Source organism: Amphiura filiformis, chromosome 4, assembly GCF_039555335.1.
Source record: "Amphiura filiformis chromosome 4, Afil_fr2py, whole genome shotgun sequence".
In the NCBI taxonomy this organism is placed as follows: Eukaryota; Metazoa; Echinodermata; class Ophiuroidea; order Amphilepidida; family Amphiuridae; genus Amphiura; species Amphiura filiformis.
The window spans coordinates 56,595,414-56,619,076 of NC_092631.1; the positions used below are offsets into that span (position 1 = coordinate 56,595,414).

The 23,663-nt window shown below is 37.6% G+C and overlaps 1 protein-coding gene across 4 annotated transcripts in view; it reads left to right on the forward strand.

The window, feature by feature from the left end:
- LOC140151110 (late secretory pathway protein AVL9 homolog) overlaps positions 1-23,663 on the forward strand; it is a 73,188-nt gene that overhangs the window by 11,134 nt on the left and 38,391 nt on the right. For all 4 annotated transcript variants that reach the window (XM_072173330.1, XM_072173331.1, XM_072173332.1 and 1 more), the window contains exons 2-3: positions 12,813-12,933; positions 20,158-20,243. In XM_072173330.1, coding sequence (XP_072029431.1) covers positions 12,813-12,933; positions 20,158-20,243 — 207 coding nt within the window. The remainder of the gene's footprint in view (positions 1-12,812; positions 12,934-20,157; positions 20,244-23,663) is intronic.

Below are 23,663 nucleotides of genomic sequence, written 5' to 3' on the forward strand. Positions count from 1 at the left end.
CAAATTACTAAAAACTGTCATATGGGCACGAAACTTGGTGGGTATAGTCAATACTTAGAGTCAAATTTTTGGAAGGTCATTTCGGGGTCATCCGAGGTCACCCAGAGGCATCTGAGGTCAAATTGCTAAAAAATGTTATATGGGCACGAAACGTGTTGGGTATAGTCAACATTTAGAGTCAAATTATTGGAAGGTCAGTTCGGTGTCATCCGAGGTCACCCAGGGGTCATCTGAGGTCAAATTACTAAAAAGTGCCATAACAGCATGAAATTTGGTGAGTACAGTCAACATTAAGAGTCAATTTTTTGGAAGGTCATTTTGGGGGTAATCCAAGGTCACTCAGGGGTCATCTGAGGTCAAATGACTAAAATCTGTCGTATGGGCATGAAACTTGGTGGGTACAGTCAACATTGCTAGAAAACTGTCTATACATACAAAAACTTCTAACACACGGCTCGGGTTGTTAAAAGCAATACCAACACCTGTTGTGAACTCGACACCACGAGGGGATATCCCATATCCCAACCCATGCTCTGGACATCTTGTAAAACATAAACATTACACAGCTGTGCGGCCTATTACATTTCCATATTATTTCCTTCTTTAATCACCCCACACTTCCCATCCACCATCCAGGCTTCGCCCATACAGGGTTCTGAAAAGAAACTCACATTTAAACACAACCACTACCATACCATCACCCAACAACCTTACACATCAACCGCGTATGCCGAAAACCGCGCAACCCGAGAACCGCTCTAGTTAGTATATAATATTATAATGGAATGAAAAACGGATAAAAATGAAGAAAATATCACCAGATTAAACGTCAATGTACGCTACGGAAAATATCCAGAGAAACCAACCATGTTGAACAGCAGCGGATTTGTATTTAAGGCAGCTGTGTACTCTCAGACATGCATGTAGTAAAAGTGCCATAACTTTGTAATTATTCACTTAAGACATATAAAAGTATACGTTTTTATAAAGGCAATACATCAATGAATCTTAATATAAATACAGATTTGGTGTAAAAACAACAATTATGAATAAAATCACAAAAAAGTGAGTTTTTGGCAATTTTTGTTCGGTACATCATAAAAAAAAAATACTCTTTCCTAAAATGTTTGTTTTGTTTTTAGCTTAATCTTGAGGCTCCAAAAACAGTTTTTTAGTTTTTTGATATTGGCCTTATTTTTTGAGATATTGACCATATAAGGCATCAAAATGAACTTTTTAAAATTCACAAACGCCTATTTGCACAAAATGATGCCTAAAATCGGAAATAGACCAAAATATAAAAAATGAGAAACCCGCTTTCTTAAGTCGATCATGCTTTATATGATGAGCATAATTGCTTACCTATAGATGCTGTATTTATTGAGTTATCATGTACCTATAAATCGTCATTTTACCGAGAAAATGAACATTGAAATAAAGGCCGTTGAAGTTTAAAGTGGTCACATTTTGCACTTTGATCGAAGCTCACAGGAGAATGCGGCAGTTCTCGTTTTTCTACCTTACATTACGTGAACATCGGATAAATCCACAGCCCCTTGAGAAGTTTGGGCGAAATCTATTCATATCGTATTTTATCACCTAAAACGGAGCCATTTGACCGCTAGGTTTTTATGAAATCAGTGCTTCCGTGGTGCTTCCATAAGATGCGCCACGATGCAGAGAAGCGTTATGTGCGTAGCGTATCTGTGCGTTAACAAATTTCGCGTCTACAAAACGCGATGCGTTGTTGCGCGTATACCCCGACGATACAACAAAGATTTTCTTTCCTTTTAAATTGCGGAAACGAGTGAAATAGTGAAATAAAATCCATAAAATAGAGCAGTTGGAGTTAACAAATCTGGATTTTCTTTCCTTGTATTTATAAAAAACATAACAAAGTAAATACATTTCAAAAAAGCTCAATTTCGCGAAAGAAGCAATGTCTAGAGTACACAGCCGCGTTAACAATTGATGATTTGACACTGAAACAAATGATAAAAATAAAATTCGGACTATAGAACCCGTTTACCAATTCGGACTAAAGAATACGGTATCCGTTTCGGACTATAGAACCGTTTTGCAATTTCGGACTAGAGAACCTTTTTTCAAATTCGGATTAGAGAACCTATTTCTATATTCGGACTAGAGAACCTTTTTTTAATTCGACTATAGAGCCTATTTTCATATTCGGACTAGAGAACCGATTTTAAAATTCGGATTAAAGGACCTCTTTTAATATTCGGATTAGGGAACCTTTTTTAGATTCGGACCATAGAACCTTCAAATAAAGAACCGTCGGAATAAAGAACCTTCGTAATAAAGAACCATCGGATTAAAGAACCTTCGGACTAAAGAACCGTCAGAATAAAGAACCGTCGGACTATAGAGCTTCCACCGTGGGGTCATTGTACTTTCATATGCCTCATCACCTTCAGCGTATAGCCACGTTTCAGTTAACATTAAGATGTCAAGGTCATTATCGAGGATAATTTCAGAAATGTCAATAGCTACATCGCGACATGATTGAGTATTGAAACACATCCATTTCAGATGATCACGATTAATTTCCATAGGCTTACCATTTTGCGGTGGTAACGCTTACGTGGTAGGCCAGTGCCAATTTCTAGCGATCGAAGTTTGGAAGCCAAATCTTTAGTCAAGCGTGCAGGTTGAATAGCGATCAATTGATCACGATTGTACGATATTCGTTGCTCACGATCAATGATGGATGTCAAATTACTCAGGCTTGGTTCAGCTTGTTGGTATGGCATGTATAATGGCGTATGCAATATAGGTATGCATCGTGAAGAAAATAACACTGCCAGAACCAAGAGATGGTATCGTGCTAGAGCCATAAAAGATGACCAGGAGAATGAGACCGCCATGGCAAACCATATATCCAAAATTCACAGAGCAACACACAGTACAAACACCAAAAATAAACGCAAACAAGCGGAGCATGAGATCGCTCAAACCTCGCGGCAAGCGACCCAATGACCCAAATGTAGAAAACATCAGTGGCGGTGCTAAGGGGGGGGGGGGGGGGCAAGGGGTGCATTTTCCCCCAAATATTTTTCTTTCCCTAGTTCCCCCCACTTTTGAGGCAAAAACCCCATATTACGTACATTTCCACTTTTTTCTGCAATTTTGCGCAAAATTGGTCGATTTTGCCCCCCATGCCAACCCCCATCCCGAAAAAAAGTTCCTGGTGCCGCCACTGGAAAACATTAACTCATGCAAACCTCTTCTAAATACAGAATTTGGATTACCTGGCTATAAGTTACATTGTATGTATACACAACCTGTCAAAGAGCCAAACCAGTAGTGTAGCCTATATGTTTTTTTTTGTGTAATTGTATAATACATGATGTATAAAAAATTAGCTGGATTGGTATATAATATGTGGTTGGATATTCACAAAATGAAAATATTATTTGCAGTTTGTTATACTTCCTTGACATATTTTACTCTGTAATTTGGTTGGTTACTTCCTGGGTATCTATTACATACCTAGTACAGAGGATACCGGTAGTGGATATGCTCACTATGTCGTCACAGAACATGGCAAAACATGTTAATACTATTAGCAGCCAAGTTAACTCAATCGGTCAAGTGTTAGACTCTGGTGCATTGTTGTTTGGCCATGCGAGTTGGGGCCCGGTGCAGTCCATATATATATTTGTTCTTGTGACATAAAGGTCTCGACTAGTTTTGATGAAAAATTGAGGTCCGCGACCATTGAGGTTCGAGACCGTGACATGGATGTCCCAAGACCGAGACTAGCCAAAACAGGTCTTGAGACAATCTCGAGACTTTGACCTTGAGACTCCAACACTGTAATACACATATCATTTTTGCATGAAGTACATTGTACTTGCGAAACTGATAAACAAGTTTGTGATGGAATTTTTTCATCTACATGTTTGACGACGGGGAAATCCTAGTTTTGAGGGATTATTTAATTTGAATAAGAATGATAATAAAAGATATAAAATTTGTGTCAAAAATGCACACTTTGATTCGTCCATTCACACCATGTGAAGTACATTTAATTCACATTTTAATGTGCCCTGACTGCATCTTAATTGCACTACCGGTATTTAAAGCATGACATATCAGAGCATTGAGCAGTTAGACGTATAAATTTTCCGCAATATGCGCTGTCACTTTTGCTGTGGATATGCTATTCCATGATGAAAGCAACTTAACATTTTGGGGGTAATTTTCTCTTTAAATTACACTATTTTGCAATAGAGCTGTTGCAATATCCTTCATCCCCTAAGTGACGTGTCCTGTGTCCAAAAGATGAAGCATAGTCATCTGTGTTCCAATGTCACTTAAATTTGACAACAAAACAACATTGACTCAAGTAGATTTGTGTTTGGCAAAACCAGTAAGTTTTTACTTACTAATATTTCGTCCATCTCGTCGGAGGACTTCATCAGATGTGAGCATCTGATCCACTTTCCCGGGAAACTGGTTTTGAGTAGTCTTACTTCCAGTCTTCAAAAGTGGGTCAAATACGTGACTTAGGAAATAAGTGCCTTCCTCTCTATTCATGGTCTTGGTCCCCCTCTTTCTGATCTCCATCGCTTCTTGTACTTCTTTTGACTTTCTGACATGCTCCTTGCCCAGAATCTTGGAGTCCTCCCAATTGACTACATGATTTGCCCTTGCGACATGATCCGATATGACTGTCTTTGTTTGTTCTTGCTCGGATGCCCTACGTTCTGACCGAGTAAACTTTTTCTTGTTGGCTTTCTTTACTTCCGCTTTGTGCTCCGCAAGTCTTATCCCAAACAAACGTGAGGCTTCGCCAACATAAGTGAGATCGCAATTACTGGTTTTGCCAAACACAAATTACTACTTGATTTGATTTACAAACCTGATGAATCTATTCACTGAAAACAACATTGAAAATGAAATCTTTGACTGCATAGTGTTCAAACTTAAAGTATGCAAAATTCTCATAGAGGTAGTATTTTACAGCTTGAGGAGTAGAAAGGCAAAATGTAGCCAGGAGATTTATTTAATTTTAAGAGCTAGTCTTCCTGTTTTATCTAAATTTGAGTTATTTAAAGCACAAATAGGGAAATTCTAAAATCTTAAAAGTCTGCAAGATCTGATGGTATGACATAAATAATTTGATTTTGTAAAATGAAAAGAACTTTGGCCTGGAGAGGAAGACATGGTAGCTACTGGATATCCCATCTTCACAGGGATCGATTTACGCACAAATTCAGTGCTGTACGGTGCAAAAACTGATTGGGGAGCCAATGGCTCCTAACTTTATAAATTAAGGCGCCCAAATTTTGCTCCCAGGTAAAAAATCTGAGGTGCCAACGTAAACTGAACAGCCACATGTGTTGAATGTTCATAGCTGCTGTACTCTGATCTACATATTCCCATTGAACGCTACATACTTCATACGCAGCATGTACAGCGTAGGCCTATATGTTTTCCAGGAAGTCCCCATTGAGACATGATGATAAATGCATATTCGTAGCATATATTCGTACTCTTGAATGCTACATTACATACATGTTTTGTTTTTGGCGATTAAAAGCTTCAGCAGTTGGTCGCCATTGGCGCCAGGGATTGAATATTTAGTCGCCATCAGCAAAAATCTAGTCGCCAATGCGCCTAAAATGGTCGCACCGTACAGCACTGCACAAATGCATATAGGTTTTCAGTTGTGCATGTAACTTTGCTGCTGTGCAAGCACTTTTCAGCCTGCTTTTTTGGGAAAAAAGCTCATTTTTGAATGTAGGTTTTATATTCTAAATCAAGTCCTGTAATCTTTATGAAACATAAGTCTAGATGCAAATAGATCTGGGTTTGATTCTCCACCAAATTCTAGGCCATAAAAAAGTGGAAACATTGTTCATAAACCTGGGTGCAAATACTGTGCATGTGACCAGCTTAGTATTAAAAAAGATTTAAAAAAAAAGTAATTTATCAAAAAAGTACCCATTTCAGGTTCCTTTTAATCCTAATAATATATTTAACCACATCCTTTAAATTAATATATAGGCATAACTAGGCTTACATCATTATATGGTGCAAAATATATTAATAGAGCGAAATTGGATGGTCTAATTGGTCACCTATTTCCAAGTATTTAGTTGATTACCAAGAATTGTGACAGTCTATTGGTTTTGAAGCAATGATGTAATCTGACCATGCAAATAATCAGGTCTGTAGCAGGATAAATTTGGGGGTGCAGCGGACAAAACATAGACTTTTTGTGAATTTTTTCTTCAAAAAAGGGCAGATTTTCAACTTTTTTTCATAAAAAATTGACCTTTTTTATTCAGTTTCGGATTGTTATTTGGCATCGCACCCCCTGCCTCTTGCAAATGTTGTTTCTTTTCTGGGAAATTTTGAGTATTTGTCCAAATTTTTTGTGAGGCCCCCCCTGCTGCCGCCACCTATGTATTTAGGCAATCTAATTCACCTCAAAGCAATAAAGGAAAGCTAATTTCCATATTTCCAGAATTGTTGGCATCTATATAAATAAAAGGAAGTCGCTAAATCTTGTGCGCGAATAGACTCAGAGATGATTTCACTTTCAGCTCTGATTTATTCGTACATTGATCGGGTACATATTGCCATTAAACCATCTGAGGTTCTTTTTTGTAAAAATTGATGGTAACTAAGAGAATAACATAAAAACTGTCGTGTTGCTATGCAAAATCGCATGCAGTGGCATTGTGGGTAATAAGGACAGTGTGAACCGCTGCGTAATAATATTTCCATTAAAAACCATACGCAGAGCAACATTGCCCTGTTTTCTGCCAACTGTGAGGTGGCCAAGAAATGATTCAGGCTATCTAGATGCACAACATCGCGTGCTTTAAGAATGATCTTACGAGCTTTTCGCCTTTACGCACCCCATTTTCCGCCACTGCACCGAAGTTGGCAGCCAAGAGATTAAGGCTACGTCGCGTGAATTTTATTATTTATTCTAGGCCTATAATGAATCGTCGTTTAGTTTTACAGCCACATTCATACGGGAGATTGAGGAATATACGGGGAACGCATTGCACTTTGTTTGGTTGAAAACGGTCAAGACCAAGAATTGGCCTCAAAATCAGTGCAACTATGGTTACAACCGGGTTTTTTCCCGGAATTTTTTGTTGTCAAAACTCAGTGGTAGCGCGTACCGTAACTAACTGGCAGCAGGGGTTGGCGTTAGTACGTCGGCGTGATTGAGCAATGTGACGCGCACGTCACGGGTGCATAATATGCACAGAACAACTTTCCGTGCCAGAAAAGAAAAGAAGACAAAACTGAAAAGGTAGGCCTATGGATGGGTCGGTAAAAAAAAAAAAAAAAAAAAAAAAAAAATTCCTCCTGTTTTAGTGACCGCTCCCATTTACTCATCTAGCGGGGACCCGCGCGAAGCGCGGGTATCCCGCTAGTTTTAAATATAAGTAAGCACTTGTAAAGTTGATTCAAGGATAAACAGAGGAAAGTGTTCTTACATGAAGTTGGCCTATATTGCCTTCATGAATGTATCATTTTCTACCATTGAGGTGAAGCATCTAGGCACGATTCCAAGCTATTTCAATCCCATGAGAAATAATATTGTAGGCTGATATTAAAGACTAAGTATTAGTCATAGTTGTGTATTTCCTGCCAAGGTACCCAGTACCTCAAAATTTTCTATTTTTTTCAGATGCAAAACACTACAAATTGAGAGTAAAATTAATGATGTACATTATGTAGATGGAATTAAATTGGTAAGATCATTTTTGTTTTCTAATTACCATATGCAGTGGCTCTGAAACCAGGGGGTAGGGGCTGGGGGCCACCCCAATAATTGGGGGGGGGGAGGGCAAGTACCATATCGCCCAATAATTTTAGGTAAAATTAATAATTTTAGGGTAAAATTCACAATTTGAAGGTAAAATTCATAAGTCAAGGTACAATTTATATAAGATACATGCATATCACCCCCTCCCGCACCCAACCCTCAGCGTTTTGCATTAGAGAAGGCCTCATATCGACCCCCCCAATATTCAATGTGTTGATATGGTCAATCTAGGAGGGATGTGTTCAATCTCGGAGGGATGAGTTACCAGGGGACATTGACAAGGGGTATCATCTGTGAACATGGACCTTCAAAAAGCAGCATGTCATTTCTAGATATACCCTAAACAATTATTGGCATTATATCCCCTATAGTATCAATTTACTGGACTCTATTTGAAATACAAATCTGTGATTACACAACTTAGTATGGTACGTAGGATTTATTGAGCAAGAATGTACCCATTTTCTTAAATTTCCTTTTAAACCCTATTCATGTTACAGTGATTTGATCTTAAAAATTACCCTTTTTATGTGAATTTTTTGTTTGACATAGATGATACCCATGCCCCACGGTCAATGACTAGTGGCCCCCTTGGGGATATGTTTGATTCAAAAAGGACCTATGGTCTAGTAAATACACTTTATTTGTGAAGACATTGCCAAGTGACAATATTCACAATGTTCACACTGGCAGATACTCCTAGCATAGAAATACTCATACCAGCTACTCCTGACAATTGTTAGAAGAAAATTGGCAGACTTATCCTTGGTGTATTAAACTTACACCAAGCAAGCAGGGTCAGAATTTCGGCGAGAATCCGCAAATCGATGCTCCCAAAGATTCTCGTAAACAGATTTGCGTGAATCAAAGATTTGTAGTTTACACGGAAGTTGATTTGCAAGAATCAAATGATTCCTGCAAATGTATTCTGCAAGAATCAAGATTGATTCTCGCACTGTAAAAAAAAATTCTGACCCTGAGCAAGGTTATGCCTGGCATTACCTTTCACACTGCTACTACTCCAACCCTTTTTCTCCTACCGACCCTTCCGCCGTAAGTACGAAAATGTGAATGTGACTAATGCTTACAAAAAGCCAGAAATTTACACACAAAAACCCACCGGGTAGCATGATGCAGGCCAGTTTAGGCTATGTATTGGGAATGAGCAGAAATGAAGGCTAAGATGAAATGAGAAAGGTGACCATCTCCAAACCTGTCATCATTTCCTGGGAAAATAGGCTCAAGTTTTTAATAAGTTGGCAACATTTCTCCACATTAATGTATTTTTTTGTATATATGGGAAAGTGAAATTTCTGGCGATCTTTTCCTTTAGACCACCATAGCTATTATAGGGACTGAATTATTACTTCTGCATCAAGGTTTACCATGATTAAACAGTTGCCAAACATGTAGGCCTATTGAAAGGAGGGTAGGGTATTTATAAATGAGAGAAAATATGGGGTAAAAAACAAGTTTAAAACAACTTTTTGAAAGCAAGTGAAAATGGCTATTCAGCTCTAGGCAGTTTTTATCTCGAAAAAACACTAAAAAGCCCTGGAAAATCAAAAAACATACCTTCATAAAATCAGCATCACTTCCATCACATGAAAAGATGAGTGAAAGTTGGCACAGAATTTGTGAAATAATGTTTTACGAGCAAAGCGAAAGGAAAACAAATTTACCCATGGCGAGAAATGGACGATCCCTATTGTGTTTGTCGATCCGGGTATGGTCATGCTAGCTCCATGCTGTGTGTTGTGTGGTGTTGGCATGGGGATCAATAGGTGACATCGATTTTGTAAACATCTACATGTACTCTGCGATCGAGTTTGTGAGTCATTTATGAATGTCTCTCCATCAAGTAAACATCGGAAAGAAATTTCCCCACCCACCACTCCCAATAAGGGTATGGGGGCAATGAAAAGTATATATTAGTGAACACATAATTAAGAGTGATAATTCACTCTCATGAAGTAAAGGGAATAGAGAGAAGTTAACAGCTCAATAACAAACAAAGTAAATGTATTATGATATGTCAATTATGTTGCATTAGTATGATTATTTATAATTGTCCTTAGGTGATATAAGGGCTTAAATCAGCACATGCGAAGAGGGAATCCTTTACAGAAATAGCTGCAAGTAAAGTAGTGAGGACATTATCGTTAAATGTTATATAAATTATGTTATTGCAATATAGAGAAATACTGGATAAGCAGAAAGTCTCAATAGATCAGGAGTACAAGCAAAATGGTACAAATTTTCAGAATGTTATTTTAAATTAACCAGCCTGTAAGTTCCAAATGTGTTTATCACAGATGCCATAGGTAACAGAGAGAAAGGCTTTCAGAGATCTTCAAATAAGCACAAGATCTTCAAAGATAAGGGTCACAATATAATATTGTTCCTCCTTCTATAAATTATATATATATCAGTTCTAGAAAATGGAGAGCTGTCATTAATCAGTACATGTTAAAAGAGTTATATGTGCAAAAATTTGGTTGTTGCTCGAGTATAGTACATTAGTAATTGTTGAAGATTGGGATTTTTAGATATTCTTTTTGTAAATTATAATGATACACATGCACAGGTAGACGAGTAAGTCACAATAATCCTTTTATCCATTGTAACCTTCAGGTCAATTACACACCTGTTGGTGGAATCCCAGGGACAGCCACCCTCGGAGATCTTGTATTGTATGCACCAGTAGTATATATACCTTGTGTGGGTCTCCGCCATGATATGTTAGGTTAATCAACGGTTTCAGAGTTGTACACTCGGAATTTAATTCTAGGGGGTAGGTCTACCCTAGGATAGGTTTTGATCTGATTTCAATAGTACAAAGTGTAACACTTTACTCCAGTCGCGGTCACTGGGGTAAGGGGAATTCGATGGCGGCTGTCGTGTTCCAAATGTGTCCAATAACGTTTTCTCTATGAGAATATTATATATTTCGTTAATTTTATTTCGGCTGAGATCAAAGGTAATTGGTGTGAATTCTGAAACAAATTCAAACGCTCAATAAAAGGCAACTTGATGGAGTGCCATCCATGATTAGCAAAATCTTTGTGTCCTTGTCCTTTTTGGCTTTCTCGGTCTGAGGGTAATGAGGGGATTTTCACAAAAAATACATTGTTTTTTGAGAAATTTGCCATCTTGAATAAATGCAGATTTGCGCCACACAGTAAAAAGATATCAAACAAGCTTGAAAATGCATGATATATGCTAGTGTAAATTACCATCAAAATGTATCATCAAGTGCTCATGCTACATGAAAGTGTCAGAGTTTGCATCACCGGTTTTGCATCCCTGGTTTTGCATACAGCTCTTTTACGTGATAGAAACATGAATTTTGAAACAAAATAAAGCTTCTTCGACAAAATGAAAGGTATATTTGTATCTATAGGTAAAAACTTGTTTAACCTTGATGCAAAAGTTTTATGATAAATTAGTAACTTTCACCTTAAAAGAAAAGATCAACATTTCCATCTTTTTCATTTTTCCCCCATTTCCATCTCAGTTTCCTGGGAAGAAGTATTGTATATTATCTAGATAATCTTTTAAGTTTCTATATTTGCTGTAAATGTAATTCATAGGAGATACTGATCAGAGGGAGCTAAACCTATTATTAAAAGTGTGACCCAGAAAGTGCGCAATGTTGAAACCATGCAGGGGCGACGCTAGAAGGGGGGTATGGGGGAGTGTGACACCCCCATACCTAATTTTGTCGGCAAAACTTGACTGTTGTCGTCAAAACCATGTGATTGTCGGCAAATATAGTCAAAGCTATGTGATTGTCGGCAAATTGCAAGAGACATGTAAAAGATTAATGTGTTACGTTGTTACGTAATAGACCTATTGTTGTAGTTACTAATTGAAATTTTTTTTGACTCCTACCCCCCCCACTTTTTAGATTATTGAGCGCCGTCCTGGCAAAAAAAAAAAATTGGGTCTACAATTCACAAAATATTTCCATTGGCAAAATATGCTATACACCCCCGAATCATATTGGTCTGGCCCCGGGGGTCCGGCGACGCCCCTGAAACTATGTGACGTATTAAAGTGTCACAGAACATGGATCTGTTTGACATCAGTTCAAAATCATTAATGCTCAATCTATCTACAGAGTGCATAAATGTGTGATTAAAGACCAGTTGATAAATAATTACTGTTAATGTACTTTTTAATGTCCATCACATGGGCAAGAGTGTTTAAGGTGGTACTACACCCCTGATAAATTTGAATATTTTTGCATTTTTCTCAAAAAATAATAACACACTGGTAACAAAAGTTATGGTTATTTAGGGGCAAGGAATCCAGTTACTACACTGGAATTTCAGTGACTCAAGACAAGCTGTACGTTATTTATGATAAGAAAAGAGGTGCCGCTAGAATGTACAATGTATCTCATTTCTTAACATATGAACCACTTGTTTTGAATCACTGAAATTTCTGTGAAGTAATTGGATTCCTTGCCCCTATATACATAACTTTTGTTACCAGTGTGTAGTTATTTTTTGAGAAAAATGCAAAATTAGTCACAAAATTGATCAGGGGGTGTATTACCACCTTAAAGGAACAGAAAGTTGATTTTTCACAGCAAACGAATCATTGAATATGCTTGATCGCTTCACAGTCTCTTTCCCTATCTCTGTCAATCTCTGTCATTCTCTCTTTGTACAGCTGGCTATCTCCTCTCACCCCCTCTTCCCCTCCCTCTCACCCTCACAACTCATGGGATGCAACTTTGTGATCATAAAAATGACCATCTCATGAGTGTTTTGTCAATGACATGTGAGATAGAACAAATGCAGTCGAGTTGGAATTTAGAGATCCGCCCAATAAGCTACATTCAATCTGTGCTGGGTTACGATAAAGGCATTCGACGGATGATGAGAATGACTGTTTGCCAGGCAATATACCAAGTTACCTCCAATGGTTATTGATATTATCGGGACATAATGACCTTTTCAATGTTTCTCCTTCACTGTTTTAGGTGGATTATTCCTACCCTCCGCTGATTGAAGGTCAACCAAACCAAAGTTCTGAGCTGCCGGATGAATGGAAACACCTGCCATTCCTTGCACTCCCAGATGGAGCACACAACTACAAAGAAGGTATACAGTAAATCCATTTCAGACATGATACAGACCTTTTGTGCAGTATCATCACTGAACCGTGTCATATTGAGACAATTGCAGAAGAAATCGATTGAAATGCATGACAACTAAAAAATGCCCCAAATGGGCTGGTTGGGTAGACCTACATGACAAAACTGATATCACATAGTTACGTGGGCGAGGTTGAGAAACAAACTTTTTCTTATCTTGGCCTTATGTATTCAATGTTGTAATGTACACCGTCCTGCTTACATGTATAATTGTTCCCCCAAGGTTTTATGTACTTTCACCTTTGTGGTTACATTGCTATATGCATTGTTATAAGCTGATTTGATCCTGTAATTTTCCAAAAAAAACCACCCAAAACATGCCTACATGGACCCTATTAGCCTCCTAATTAGTAAAACAGCATAACCATGCTCTACACACTCACTGACATTTCACTATTGAAAGTGTGGACTTTTGTGGTAAGATATGATATTTAGCCGCCAAACTGTGGACCTGGTATTACACCTACGATTCATGGGGACCTATTCCCCATGCATTATTATGGAGTGTATCACGCTCTGCCAATCTCTTACACACTTCAAAGCGAAATATCATAGGGGTCCACATTTATCGTTGAAAACAAATGCAAACATGCAAACAAACAAGTGTTGCTTGCTGAAAGTGAAATGTTTTTATTACAATTCTAATAGTTTGTTTGGCATACTTTTTTGATTTGGTTTCTTACTATTGTTATTTTTAAACAACAGGTTAGACCAGACAGGATATGGTCTTATTATCTTAGCTGTGATGATAGGATATAGAATATCACAGTGAACAACTCAATATTTCGAAGTAATGGATTCTTTGAAATTAGAGAAATAAAAACAAGAAAGCATTTTGTTAATTTTATTTTCATTTGAAAGATACTGTATTATCTGTAATAAAGGGTATGAGGGTGAAAAGCGCAAAAAGCGCCAAAATTAATATTCTTAGATTATGCACTTTTGCAGTATTTTATAAAATATATTTTCTTATTAAAGAATCAAACCAAAACTGGTTCCACAAATGTGCCTATAATAACTAGTAGTGTATGTAGGATTGATATTTACACTTTCTAATTATGTCGTGTAACTGTAGTGAACTATTGCAGAAAACATGTTTAGATTTAGAAAATGAAATTTCACAGACCAAAATTAGAATGCATTCTCAAATGTAGAAGTTTTAGTTTCATCACATGTCTTATTATTATCTTACTGGCTGAGTACACAGAGTAGATACTGAAAGTTGAACATAATTATTGAATTTAACTGGAAGACAGGCAACAAGTAGTGTGGGTGCAGGATGTTTAAATATTCATTTGTGAGATTCAAGTCTGTAATTGTCATTTGGGCCATTTTAGACACTAATCTAACCTGATAGGGCAGATTTTATAGATATAAGAATGAAAACACATCCTTGACCTCCTTTGCCTTCAGACACCATTGCTTTCTCTGTGTATCTCCGAATAAAATAATGAGGTTTACGAAAAATGTTAATATGACAAAGGATCTACATAATGTAAAATTGTTACCTACACTATAAAGCCACAAAATTCAAGTTGGCAGTGGTCATTTTTTTCCTAATAGTTAATATATCAATCAATCAATCAATATAAACTGCACACAATAAGTATTAAATAATTAAAATAAGATATAATTTCTTAGTGAAATTAACACTCAGTAAAACCAGGGCCGGATTTACCTTTTTGGGGGCCCCAAACGCACCGTGAGGAAGGCTTGTGCACTCAAGTGGTCAAGCGCGCGAAAAATTTAAATTTTAGGCTATTTTAGCGCAAATTAAAGCTAAATTGTGCCATATAAAAGCGCGACAAATTTTGCAATTTTTGTAGGCTATTTTGGCCCAAAACATGGTGTTTTTCGGCTACAATGGAAGATGCACGCTGCACAGGGCAATTTTGGGGGCCCCAACATTTGGGGGCCCTGGGCCCGGGCCCATCTGGCCCTATGGTAAATCCAGCCATGAGTAAAACCAATTGGTTTTACAGAACAGAAATTGAATTTTTAATACCACACTTAATTCAGTATGATTTGGTTTGAGCTAGATACAGCAATTTACTTAATAATAGACCTTTCAGACAATATTTCAAGTTTTATTTGAAGTTTTGTTATTCCAAAAATTATAACAATATTTATAATGAAAGTAAATTAAATTAAACTTCAACACTACTTGTTTATTTTCGCTTACCGGGAGCGCTTTCGAGGAACTTCCTCGTCACCAGCCGATGTTGTTGGCTCTGATGTATTTCTTGGAAACGGCTAGAGACCAACCTGATCATGTGACATCACACTGGATCACGTCACAGAAGTCGGGAAAAGTCCTGCCCCTGGTGCCGCTGGGTTTGATCAGGTTGTCCCACACAGGATCCAATTCCAATCCTGTGTCTCGGTTAAGTGAAGGTCCTTGTTTCTTGATTTGGATGGCTTCCAGAACCCTCCTGGGAAAGTCTTTAGTTTCTTTCTCCAGTACTTTCACGTTGTCCCAGTCTATTTGGTGCGTGTTTTTACTTGCTTACATGTTCTTGTACGGCTGATTTGGAGCCAGCTGCTTTTGACTTGTGTTCCGCAAGCCGTTTTTCAAGCTTCTACTGGTCTCCCCGATGTATGTGGCGCGACAATCAGAACATGCAATTTTATAGACTGCTCCTGACTGTTTCAACTTATCGACCTTATCCTTTGGTGCAACTAAGGTCTGTCGTAGTGTCTGATGAGGTTTAAATGCAGTTGGAACACCTATGAATCTGCAATTCTAAATATTTATTATATTAATACACTAAGCTAAGGTCATATTTTAAAATCCTGTCTATCAAAATTAACCAAAATTACACACAGGATTGCCTCAATACTCTCCACTAAACACATGTCACTAACTATGCAGTTGTCCAACTGACACAACAGCAAAATGCACTGACATGCAACACCTTCCTGGACCACATTCACAGCGCAACAGATTTCTTTGGCTGGGTTCCAATTATTCGCCTGTGAATGTGATCCCGGAAGCTGTTCCGTGCCAGTGCATTTTACTGTTGTGTCAGTTGGACAACTGCTTGATTACTGACATGTGTTTAGAGTAGAGTATTGAAGTAATCCTGTTTGCAATTTTTGTTCATGTACAGACGAATTATTGGAACCCAGTCAAATAAATCTGTTGCACTGTGAATGTGGTCCAGGAAGGTGTTGCATGTCAGTGCATTTTGCTGTTGTGTCAATTGGACAACTGTTTGGTTACTGACCAGTGTTTAGAGTAGAGTATTGAAGTGATCCTGTGTGCAATTTTTGTTCATTTTTATGGAGAGGATTTTAAGATATGACCTTGTGAAAAATTATAAGTTTCTTTTTTGGCTTAGTGTAAATAACTGTCAGGAAGGTTTTCACATTACATAATTTTGAAGCAGAAGTAGCGAGATAAAATGAAAGAAAACACCTAATATCTTGACCGCTTTAGTGTGGTGTTCTATGGGGGATTAAATAAGACATCAAAGTTAGTTGCTCTATCTAGAAAATGAACTTGGCTGATTCCAATTAGGTGTAATCATGGTAATCCGAGGTGTAAGTTGGACATTGTGTAAAAATGACAAATATGCCAAAATATTAGGTTTGAAATTCGTGCATCTCGTGATTTAATATACTATGCATAAAAGCTCATAAAGTATGTTGTCGATAGGGGAGGGGTCTAGTCCAATTAACAAATTGTGAAAATCTGTGTTGACGTTCCTTTATTTGATAAGCCTATATATAATCTTGAACTTTTAAATATTACTTAAGTTTGACATGCTTTATTTGAAATTATTTCATATTGAAAGCTACTGAACTTAAATGCAATTTTTTAAAAAGATATCAAATCGAATGTAGGATTAGGCCTAAATATGAAATACTTAGCAACAAAAAATAAATCATGAAAAAAGTGGGCCTTCAAGCTGACATTCATTAGGCCTATATTATTAAAGACAAAAGGGAGAGAAAAAAAAAGTAAGAAAAACGAGCTGAAAAATTCTAAGAATAACATGGGAATCGAACTCTCAACCTTCCGCACTGCAGACTTTCGCTCTGTCCACTAAGCCATCGCATCTTGTTCTTGCAAAGGTTATTATTTTGCTATCTTATTTCTCGTTCAACATGTTCAAGTATCTCATTCAACAACAATCTTTTCAAAACTGCTTATGACACTTGCAACGTGCGCTAACGACACGAGGACTCAAAGAACGCAACTTTTCAACCTACGACTAGGTTATTCCACCGCTCATTTTCGCTGAAAATTTAATACAAGCTCAGGTTAATTAATGTTTATCATAACAGAAAAGCATTAAACCAGCGTTTCCCCAAAGCTGTAGATATAACCATTTTAGTGATCGTGACATGCATTTTCTCTCATTTTTAGGCTACTTCGCACCAAAAGCATTCATTTTTCCACAATAATTCAACTTTCACACGTTATTCTTTGCCGTATACTCATGTTTTATATCTTATCTATGGGCTCAATATGGAAATAAAGGGAGAAACGACTTCGTGTATTCCATTTTTGATGTTTTCTGAAAAAACGATTTGCAACCTGATTTTCAACATTATGTTATACAGGGTGTCCCAAAAAAAAAAAACCCTCATTGATCAAATATATTTTGGTATGTAAAGAAACCTTGAGTTGTTTGATATAATTGTTTTGGTTTATTTAAGCATCGGCTCACAACTTTTGAAGATATGCTCTTTCAAAGAAATGTACCTGCTTTTCACTCTGTCCACGGAGAAGGTTTCGCTACTTCAAAGATTGAAAAGGAGTACACATACCATGCATTAATATCAAACATTCCTCAATGATAACTTTATAAAATAACTTTATTTATGGAATGGGCTTTACCGGTGGGTTTATGGGCAATGGATTTTGTAAATAGTGTCATTAATTTGTGGGTAAAATGGATGCCGAATGGGACTTCTTTTGCTTTACTTGCAATTACTTATTTCTTCTTGGTTGTTTATGCCTTTTTGTTTTATGTTTCTTACCTTCTTACTTTGTTGTTTCTTGCTTTCTTTTTTTTATTTACAACATAAGTCATTTCTATTTTTAGGATAAAAGGTAGCCCTAAAAGGCTGTTTGGTTTGTATTTAGTTCTTCTGAAGTGAGTTTACTGTGCTGCTCTGCCCTCTACCTGGTTGCCTCCTTGGCGAATACAGGTTTCAGCCCTTGTCCTCATTGCATCAATTGCGTTGCATACCATCCTTGTGCGTCTGATACTTGCGAATGCATTCAGTAATACGTTACAGAAGATCTTGGATTTTGCCACAAAGGAAAAAAATCAATTGGTGTGAGATCTGGTGATCGTGTAGGCCACTCCATAGCATGAGCCATCCCAACCTTTCTGTTTGCTATCCGTGGACAGAGTGAAAAACGGGTACTTTTATTCAAAAGGGCATATCTTCAAAAGTTGTGAGCCGATTGAAATAATTGTTTTGGTTTATTAAAGCTAACGATTAAAGGTTTCTTTACATATCAAAATATATTTAATCAACTTCTCAGAAATAGGAGAAAAAGAGGGCGCAATGAGGGGCCTCTTTTTTTTGGACACCCTGTATGTAACAGCAGAGGTCACGCCGGTAAAAATTACCAGAAGTGAGCTAAGTTGCTATCGTACTGTAAAAACAATTGTTAAAAGACATTATAGTTTAAACAGTGGTGGATCAATCCATGATGGTTCGGATTTTGAACAATATTTACTAAAAGATATGCACAGGACAATTTTTATGAGATTATTCCGAACGTTCTTAAAAGTTTGAGTTGTACCAGAGAGTTATGAGTTAAAGGGGGGTAACCCTATTGGTTTTGGATATGGATTGTCTTTAAAATTACATAATAATATCAAATATCGCCTCCTTTATGCTGCTTTGTGAAAAAACGAGAGCATTTTCAGTGTAAATGTGAATAAATAGCCAAATTTGCAATTCAATACCTTGGTATACGTGAATTGCATTCTGGGCAGGCAATGACGAATGCTGACATGCTGTACAATGCCCGCCCGTATTGAACGGAAATTTTTTTTTTCGTACCGTTTCAGAAAAAAGGAAACAAAATATATTTCCCTTGCAATATGTACATTTCAAATGAATATAAAAAAGTTTGGGTAAAATGGAGAGGAAAAAACCTTCCGAGACCGGGTTTTGAACCGGTACCTCTCGGGTAACACCACGCTTAATGCTGCCGTTTTCATAACTATATACGGCGCACCATCTCCTCAGCAGTTAGTGTGGTTCGCTTTTTTCACAGAATGTGTATGACGCGAAACCAAAGTAGCTGTTGCGGTGACTGATATTTCGCTCATAATTCCTCCCAGAAATCCAAAGTATTTACCATTGTTTACAAACTGGTATACCTGTAAAAACCGCTGTGATTCATGATTTCTCCGAAATACATCGACTTGGAGCGTCAAATTTCAGGATAGTAATGAGAAAAATAGTATCTATTATGTGATACCAAAACCTCATCAACAATGAAAAAATCGGGGATGATGCTGTCAATCGGGTTACGGACCTTTAAGAGTAGAGATATTTTCAGGAGATAGGTAACCTCTACTACCAATTTCAAAAGCATGAATATCAACTTTGAGCCCTCCTTCAGTAAGATCATTAACAAGACTTTCCTCTGATGGGCATCAACAATGTTTGTTTCGAAGGATATGTATAACTCAATATTACAAATCTTGCCAAGATGAGGCCAATAAATGACAAGATCAGGGTGCTGGGAGGTAGGGAGAACATCATGTGTGTTACAATTGTTGTATATTGATTTCTTTAAGAAGTTGGCCCTTGCTGTAGTCTTACTGTCGTTTAATTAATGATACTATGTGCAGTTTAGTTATGCAATAGCCTGACACATTTAATTGAGAGACCTGATACAAGGTAATTTAATTATTTGAACCTGTGCCAGTATCGAAGTGTGTAAATGTTATTTTAGGAGCATGACATTTGTTGACATATTGTTGACATCTTTAATGATGAAAATAACTTAAAAATAGTACAAGAGCTTTCCAAATTTCAGAATGTTCAGACTCTTGTTTCAGACCTGTTTTCAGACCACTTTTGTTTTTATCTGTAAAATGATCTTCATTTTAAAAGGTTTTACTATCAATTTTGGTATTCTGTAAAATAGTAATGATTTCACTTTCTCTTTCCTTTTGTGTTGTTGTTTCAGATACAATATATTTCCATTTACCAGGGAAAGGATCTTGCAAAGACACAGTGTATGGTGTATCATGCTATCGGCAAATTGATACCAAGGTAAGATGCAGTAGAACTTGGGTTAGGGAAAGGATCTTGTAAAGACACAGTGTATGGTGTATCATGCTATCGACAAATTGATACCAAGGTAAGATGCGGTAAAACTTGGGTTAGGGAAAGGATCTTGCAAAGACACAGTATATGGTGTATCATGCTATCGGCAAATTGATACCAAGGTAAGATGCAGTCAAACTTGGGTTAGGGAAAGGATCTTGCAAAGACACAGTGTATGGTGTATCATGCTATCGACAAATTGATACCAAGGTAAGATGCAGTAGAACTTGGGTTAGGGAAAGGATCTTGTAAAGACACAGTGTATGGTGTATCATGCTATCGACAAATTGATACCAAGGTAAGATGCGGTAAAACTTGGGTTAGGGAAAGGATCTTGCAAAGACACAGTATATGGTGTATCATGCTATCGGCAAATTGATACCAAGGTAAGATGCAGTCAAACTTGGGTTAGGGAAAGGATCTTGCAAAGACACAGTGTATGGTGTATCATGCTATCGACAAATTGATACCAAGGTAAGATGCGGTAAAACTTGGGTTAGGGAAAGGATCTTGCAAAGACACAGTGTATGGTGTATCATGCTATCGGCAAATTGATACCAAGGTAAGATGCGGTAAAACTTGGGTTAGGGAAAGGATCTTGCAAAGACACAGTGTATGGTGTATCATGCTATCGGCAAATTGATACCAAGGTAAGATGCAGTAAAACTTGGGTTAGGGAAAGGATCTTGTAAAGACACAGTGTATGGTGTATCATGCTATCGACAAATTGATACCAAGGTAAGATGCGGTAAAACTTGGGTTAGGGAAAGGATCTTGCAAAGACACAGTGTATGGTGTATCATGCTATCGGCAAATTGATACCAAGGTAAGATGCGTAAAACTTGGGTTAGGGAAAGGATCTTGTAAAGACACAGTGTATGGTGTATCATGCTATCGGCAAATTGATACCAAGGTAAGATGCGGTAAAACTTGGGTTAGGGAAAGGATCTTGTAAAGACACAGTGTATGGTGTATCATGCTATCGACAAATTGATACCAAGGTAAGATGCGGTAAAACTTGGGTTAGGGAAAGGATCTTGCAAAGACACAGTGTATGGTGTATCATGCTATCGGCAAATTGATACCAAGGTAAGATGCGGTAAAACTTGGGTTAGGGAAAGGATCTTGTAAAGACACAGTGTATGGTGTATCATGCTATCGACAAATTGATACCAAGGTAAGATGCGGTAAAACTTGGGTTAGGGAAAGGATCTTGTAAAGACACAGTGTATGGTGTATCATGCTATCGGCAAATTGATACCAAGGTAAGATGCAGTAAAACTTGGGTTAGGGAAAGGATCTTGCAAAGACACAGTGTATGGTGTATCATGCTATCGGCAAATTGATACCAAGGTAAGATGTAGTAAAACTTGGGTTAGGGAAAGGATCTTGCAAAGACACAGTGTATGGTGTATCATGCTATCGGCAAATTGATACCAAGGTAAGATGCGGTAAAACTTGGGTTAGGGAAAGGATCTTGCAAAGACACAGTGTATGGTGTATCATGCTATCGGCAAATTGATACCAAGGTAAGATGCGGTAAAACTTGGGTTAGGGAAAGGATCTTGCAAAGACACAGTGTATGGTGTATCATGCTATCGGCAAATTGATACCAAGGTAAGATCGCGGAGTAAAACTTGAGTTAGGGAAAGGATCTTGTAAAGACACAGTGTATGGTGTATCATGCTATCGGCAAATTGATACCAAGGTAAGATGTAGTAAAACTTGGGTTAGGGAAAGGATCTTGTAAAGACACAGTGTATGGTGTATCATGCTATCGGCAAATTGATACCAAGGTAAGATGTAGTAAAACTTGGGTTAAGGAAAGGATCTTGTAAAGACACAGTGTATGGTGTATCATGCTATCGGCAAATTTATACCAAGGTAAGATGCAGTAAAACCTGGGTCAGGGAAAGGATCTTGCAAAGACACAGTGTATGGTGTATCATGCTATCGGCAAATTGATACCAAGGTAAGATGCGGTAAAACTTGGGTTAGGGAAAGGATCTTGCAAAGACACAGTGTATGGTGTATCATGCTATCGACAAATTGATACCAAGGTAAGATGCAGTCAAACTTGGGTTAGGGAAAGGATCTTGCAAAGACACAGTGTATGGTGTATCATGCTATCGGCAAATTGATACCAAGGTAAGATGCAGTAAAACTTGGGTTAGGGAAAGGATCTTGCAAAGACACAGTGTATGGTGTATCATGCTATCGGCAAATTGATACCAAGGTAAGATGCAGTAAAACTTGGGTTAGGGAAAGGATCTTGCAAAGACACAGTGTATGGTGTATCATGCTATCGGCAAATTTATACCAAGGTAAGAGGCAGTAAAACTTGGGTTAGGGAAAGGATCTTGCAAAGACACAGTGTATGGTGTATCATGCTATCGGTAAATTGATACCAAGGTAAGGAGCAGTAAAACTTGGGCTTCTGTGTGATGTAAGGTATTCCCATATTAGTCCTCATGAATATGTAAAAAATATAGCTACATAGATGGCTGAGACTTTGTAAAATCCCTTTGGTCTGCATTCTCTTAGTTGGGCTGACATCACACAAGGGAAATAGCCTTGTGTGCACATGTGTAGTTCCCCTTCATCTAGCTGGTTGCTATATGGGCGCTTGTGCAAAGGGGACAAAGGAGACTATTATGTTCCTGGATGTCCGACCGAGTGAATGGTCTGTGAATAAGATAAGATATAGGCTATAAAAAAATGCTTTTTGAAAATAAAATGCATGAATTCCCCATTCTCCTGATCAATGCTACAAGTACAGTAGTACCCAAAATTTATTGGTGGTGATGGGGCGGGTTGGAAGGTCAGGGAAATGTTTATGCTTGATACCTGTACGATTATCTAAGATAGCTCAACAAAAGTATCGCTCGCTATTCAATGGGCATCGCGGTTTGCAAAATTGGCTAGTTCTATAGCAGCCAGCACATTCAAAGTAAGCAAAATATGGCTATAATACAATAACTTTTGTGTCCCAATAACTTTTAACAAGCATTTTGGTTTTGACCTTGAACATAAGTTTTATCAACACGGAGATCATTTTCCTTTGTAATATATATAAATATTCCTTTTGATGATAGTTGTGCTTTATCACTAATTTATAATTATACAAATAGGCCTGCTGTATTTTGGTGCTGAGACATGAGAGAGGAAGCGATGGTGACTAGTTAAGACCCAGTAGTATTCCTTCATTATTGTGTCACAATTTCCTGATTATGACACTATTACAATAAATTGAATGATGATAGCGTTCACATGGTCAACACTTCATCACTGTGCCGCGATTGGTTCTGGTTTTGAAGTCAGGACAATCCAGAGAAGATATCTTACACTTCCCATAATGCATTTCTC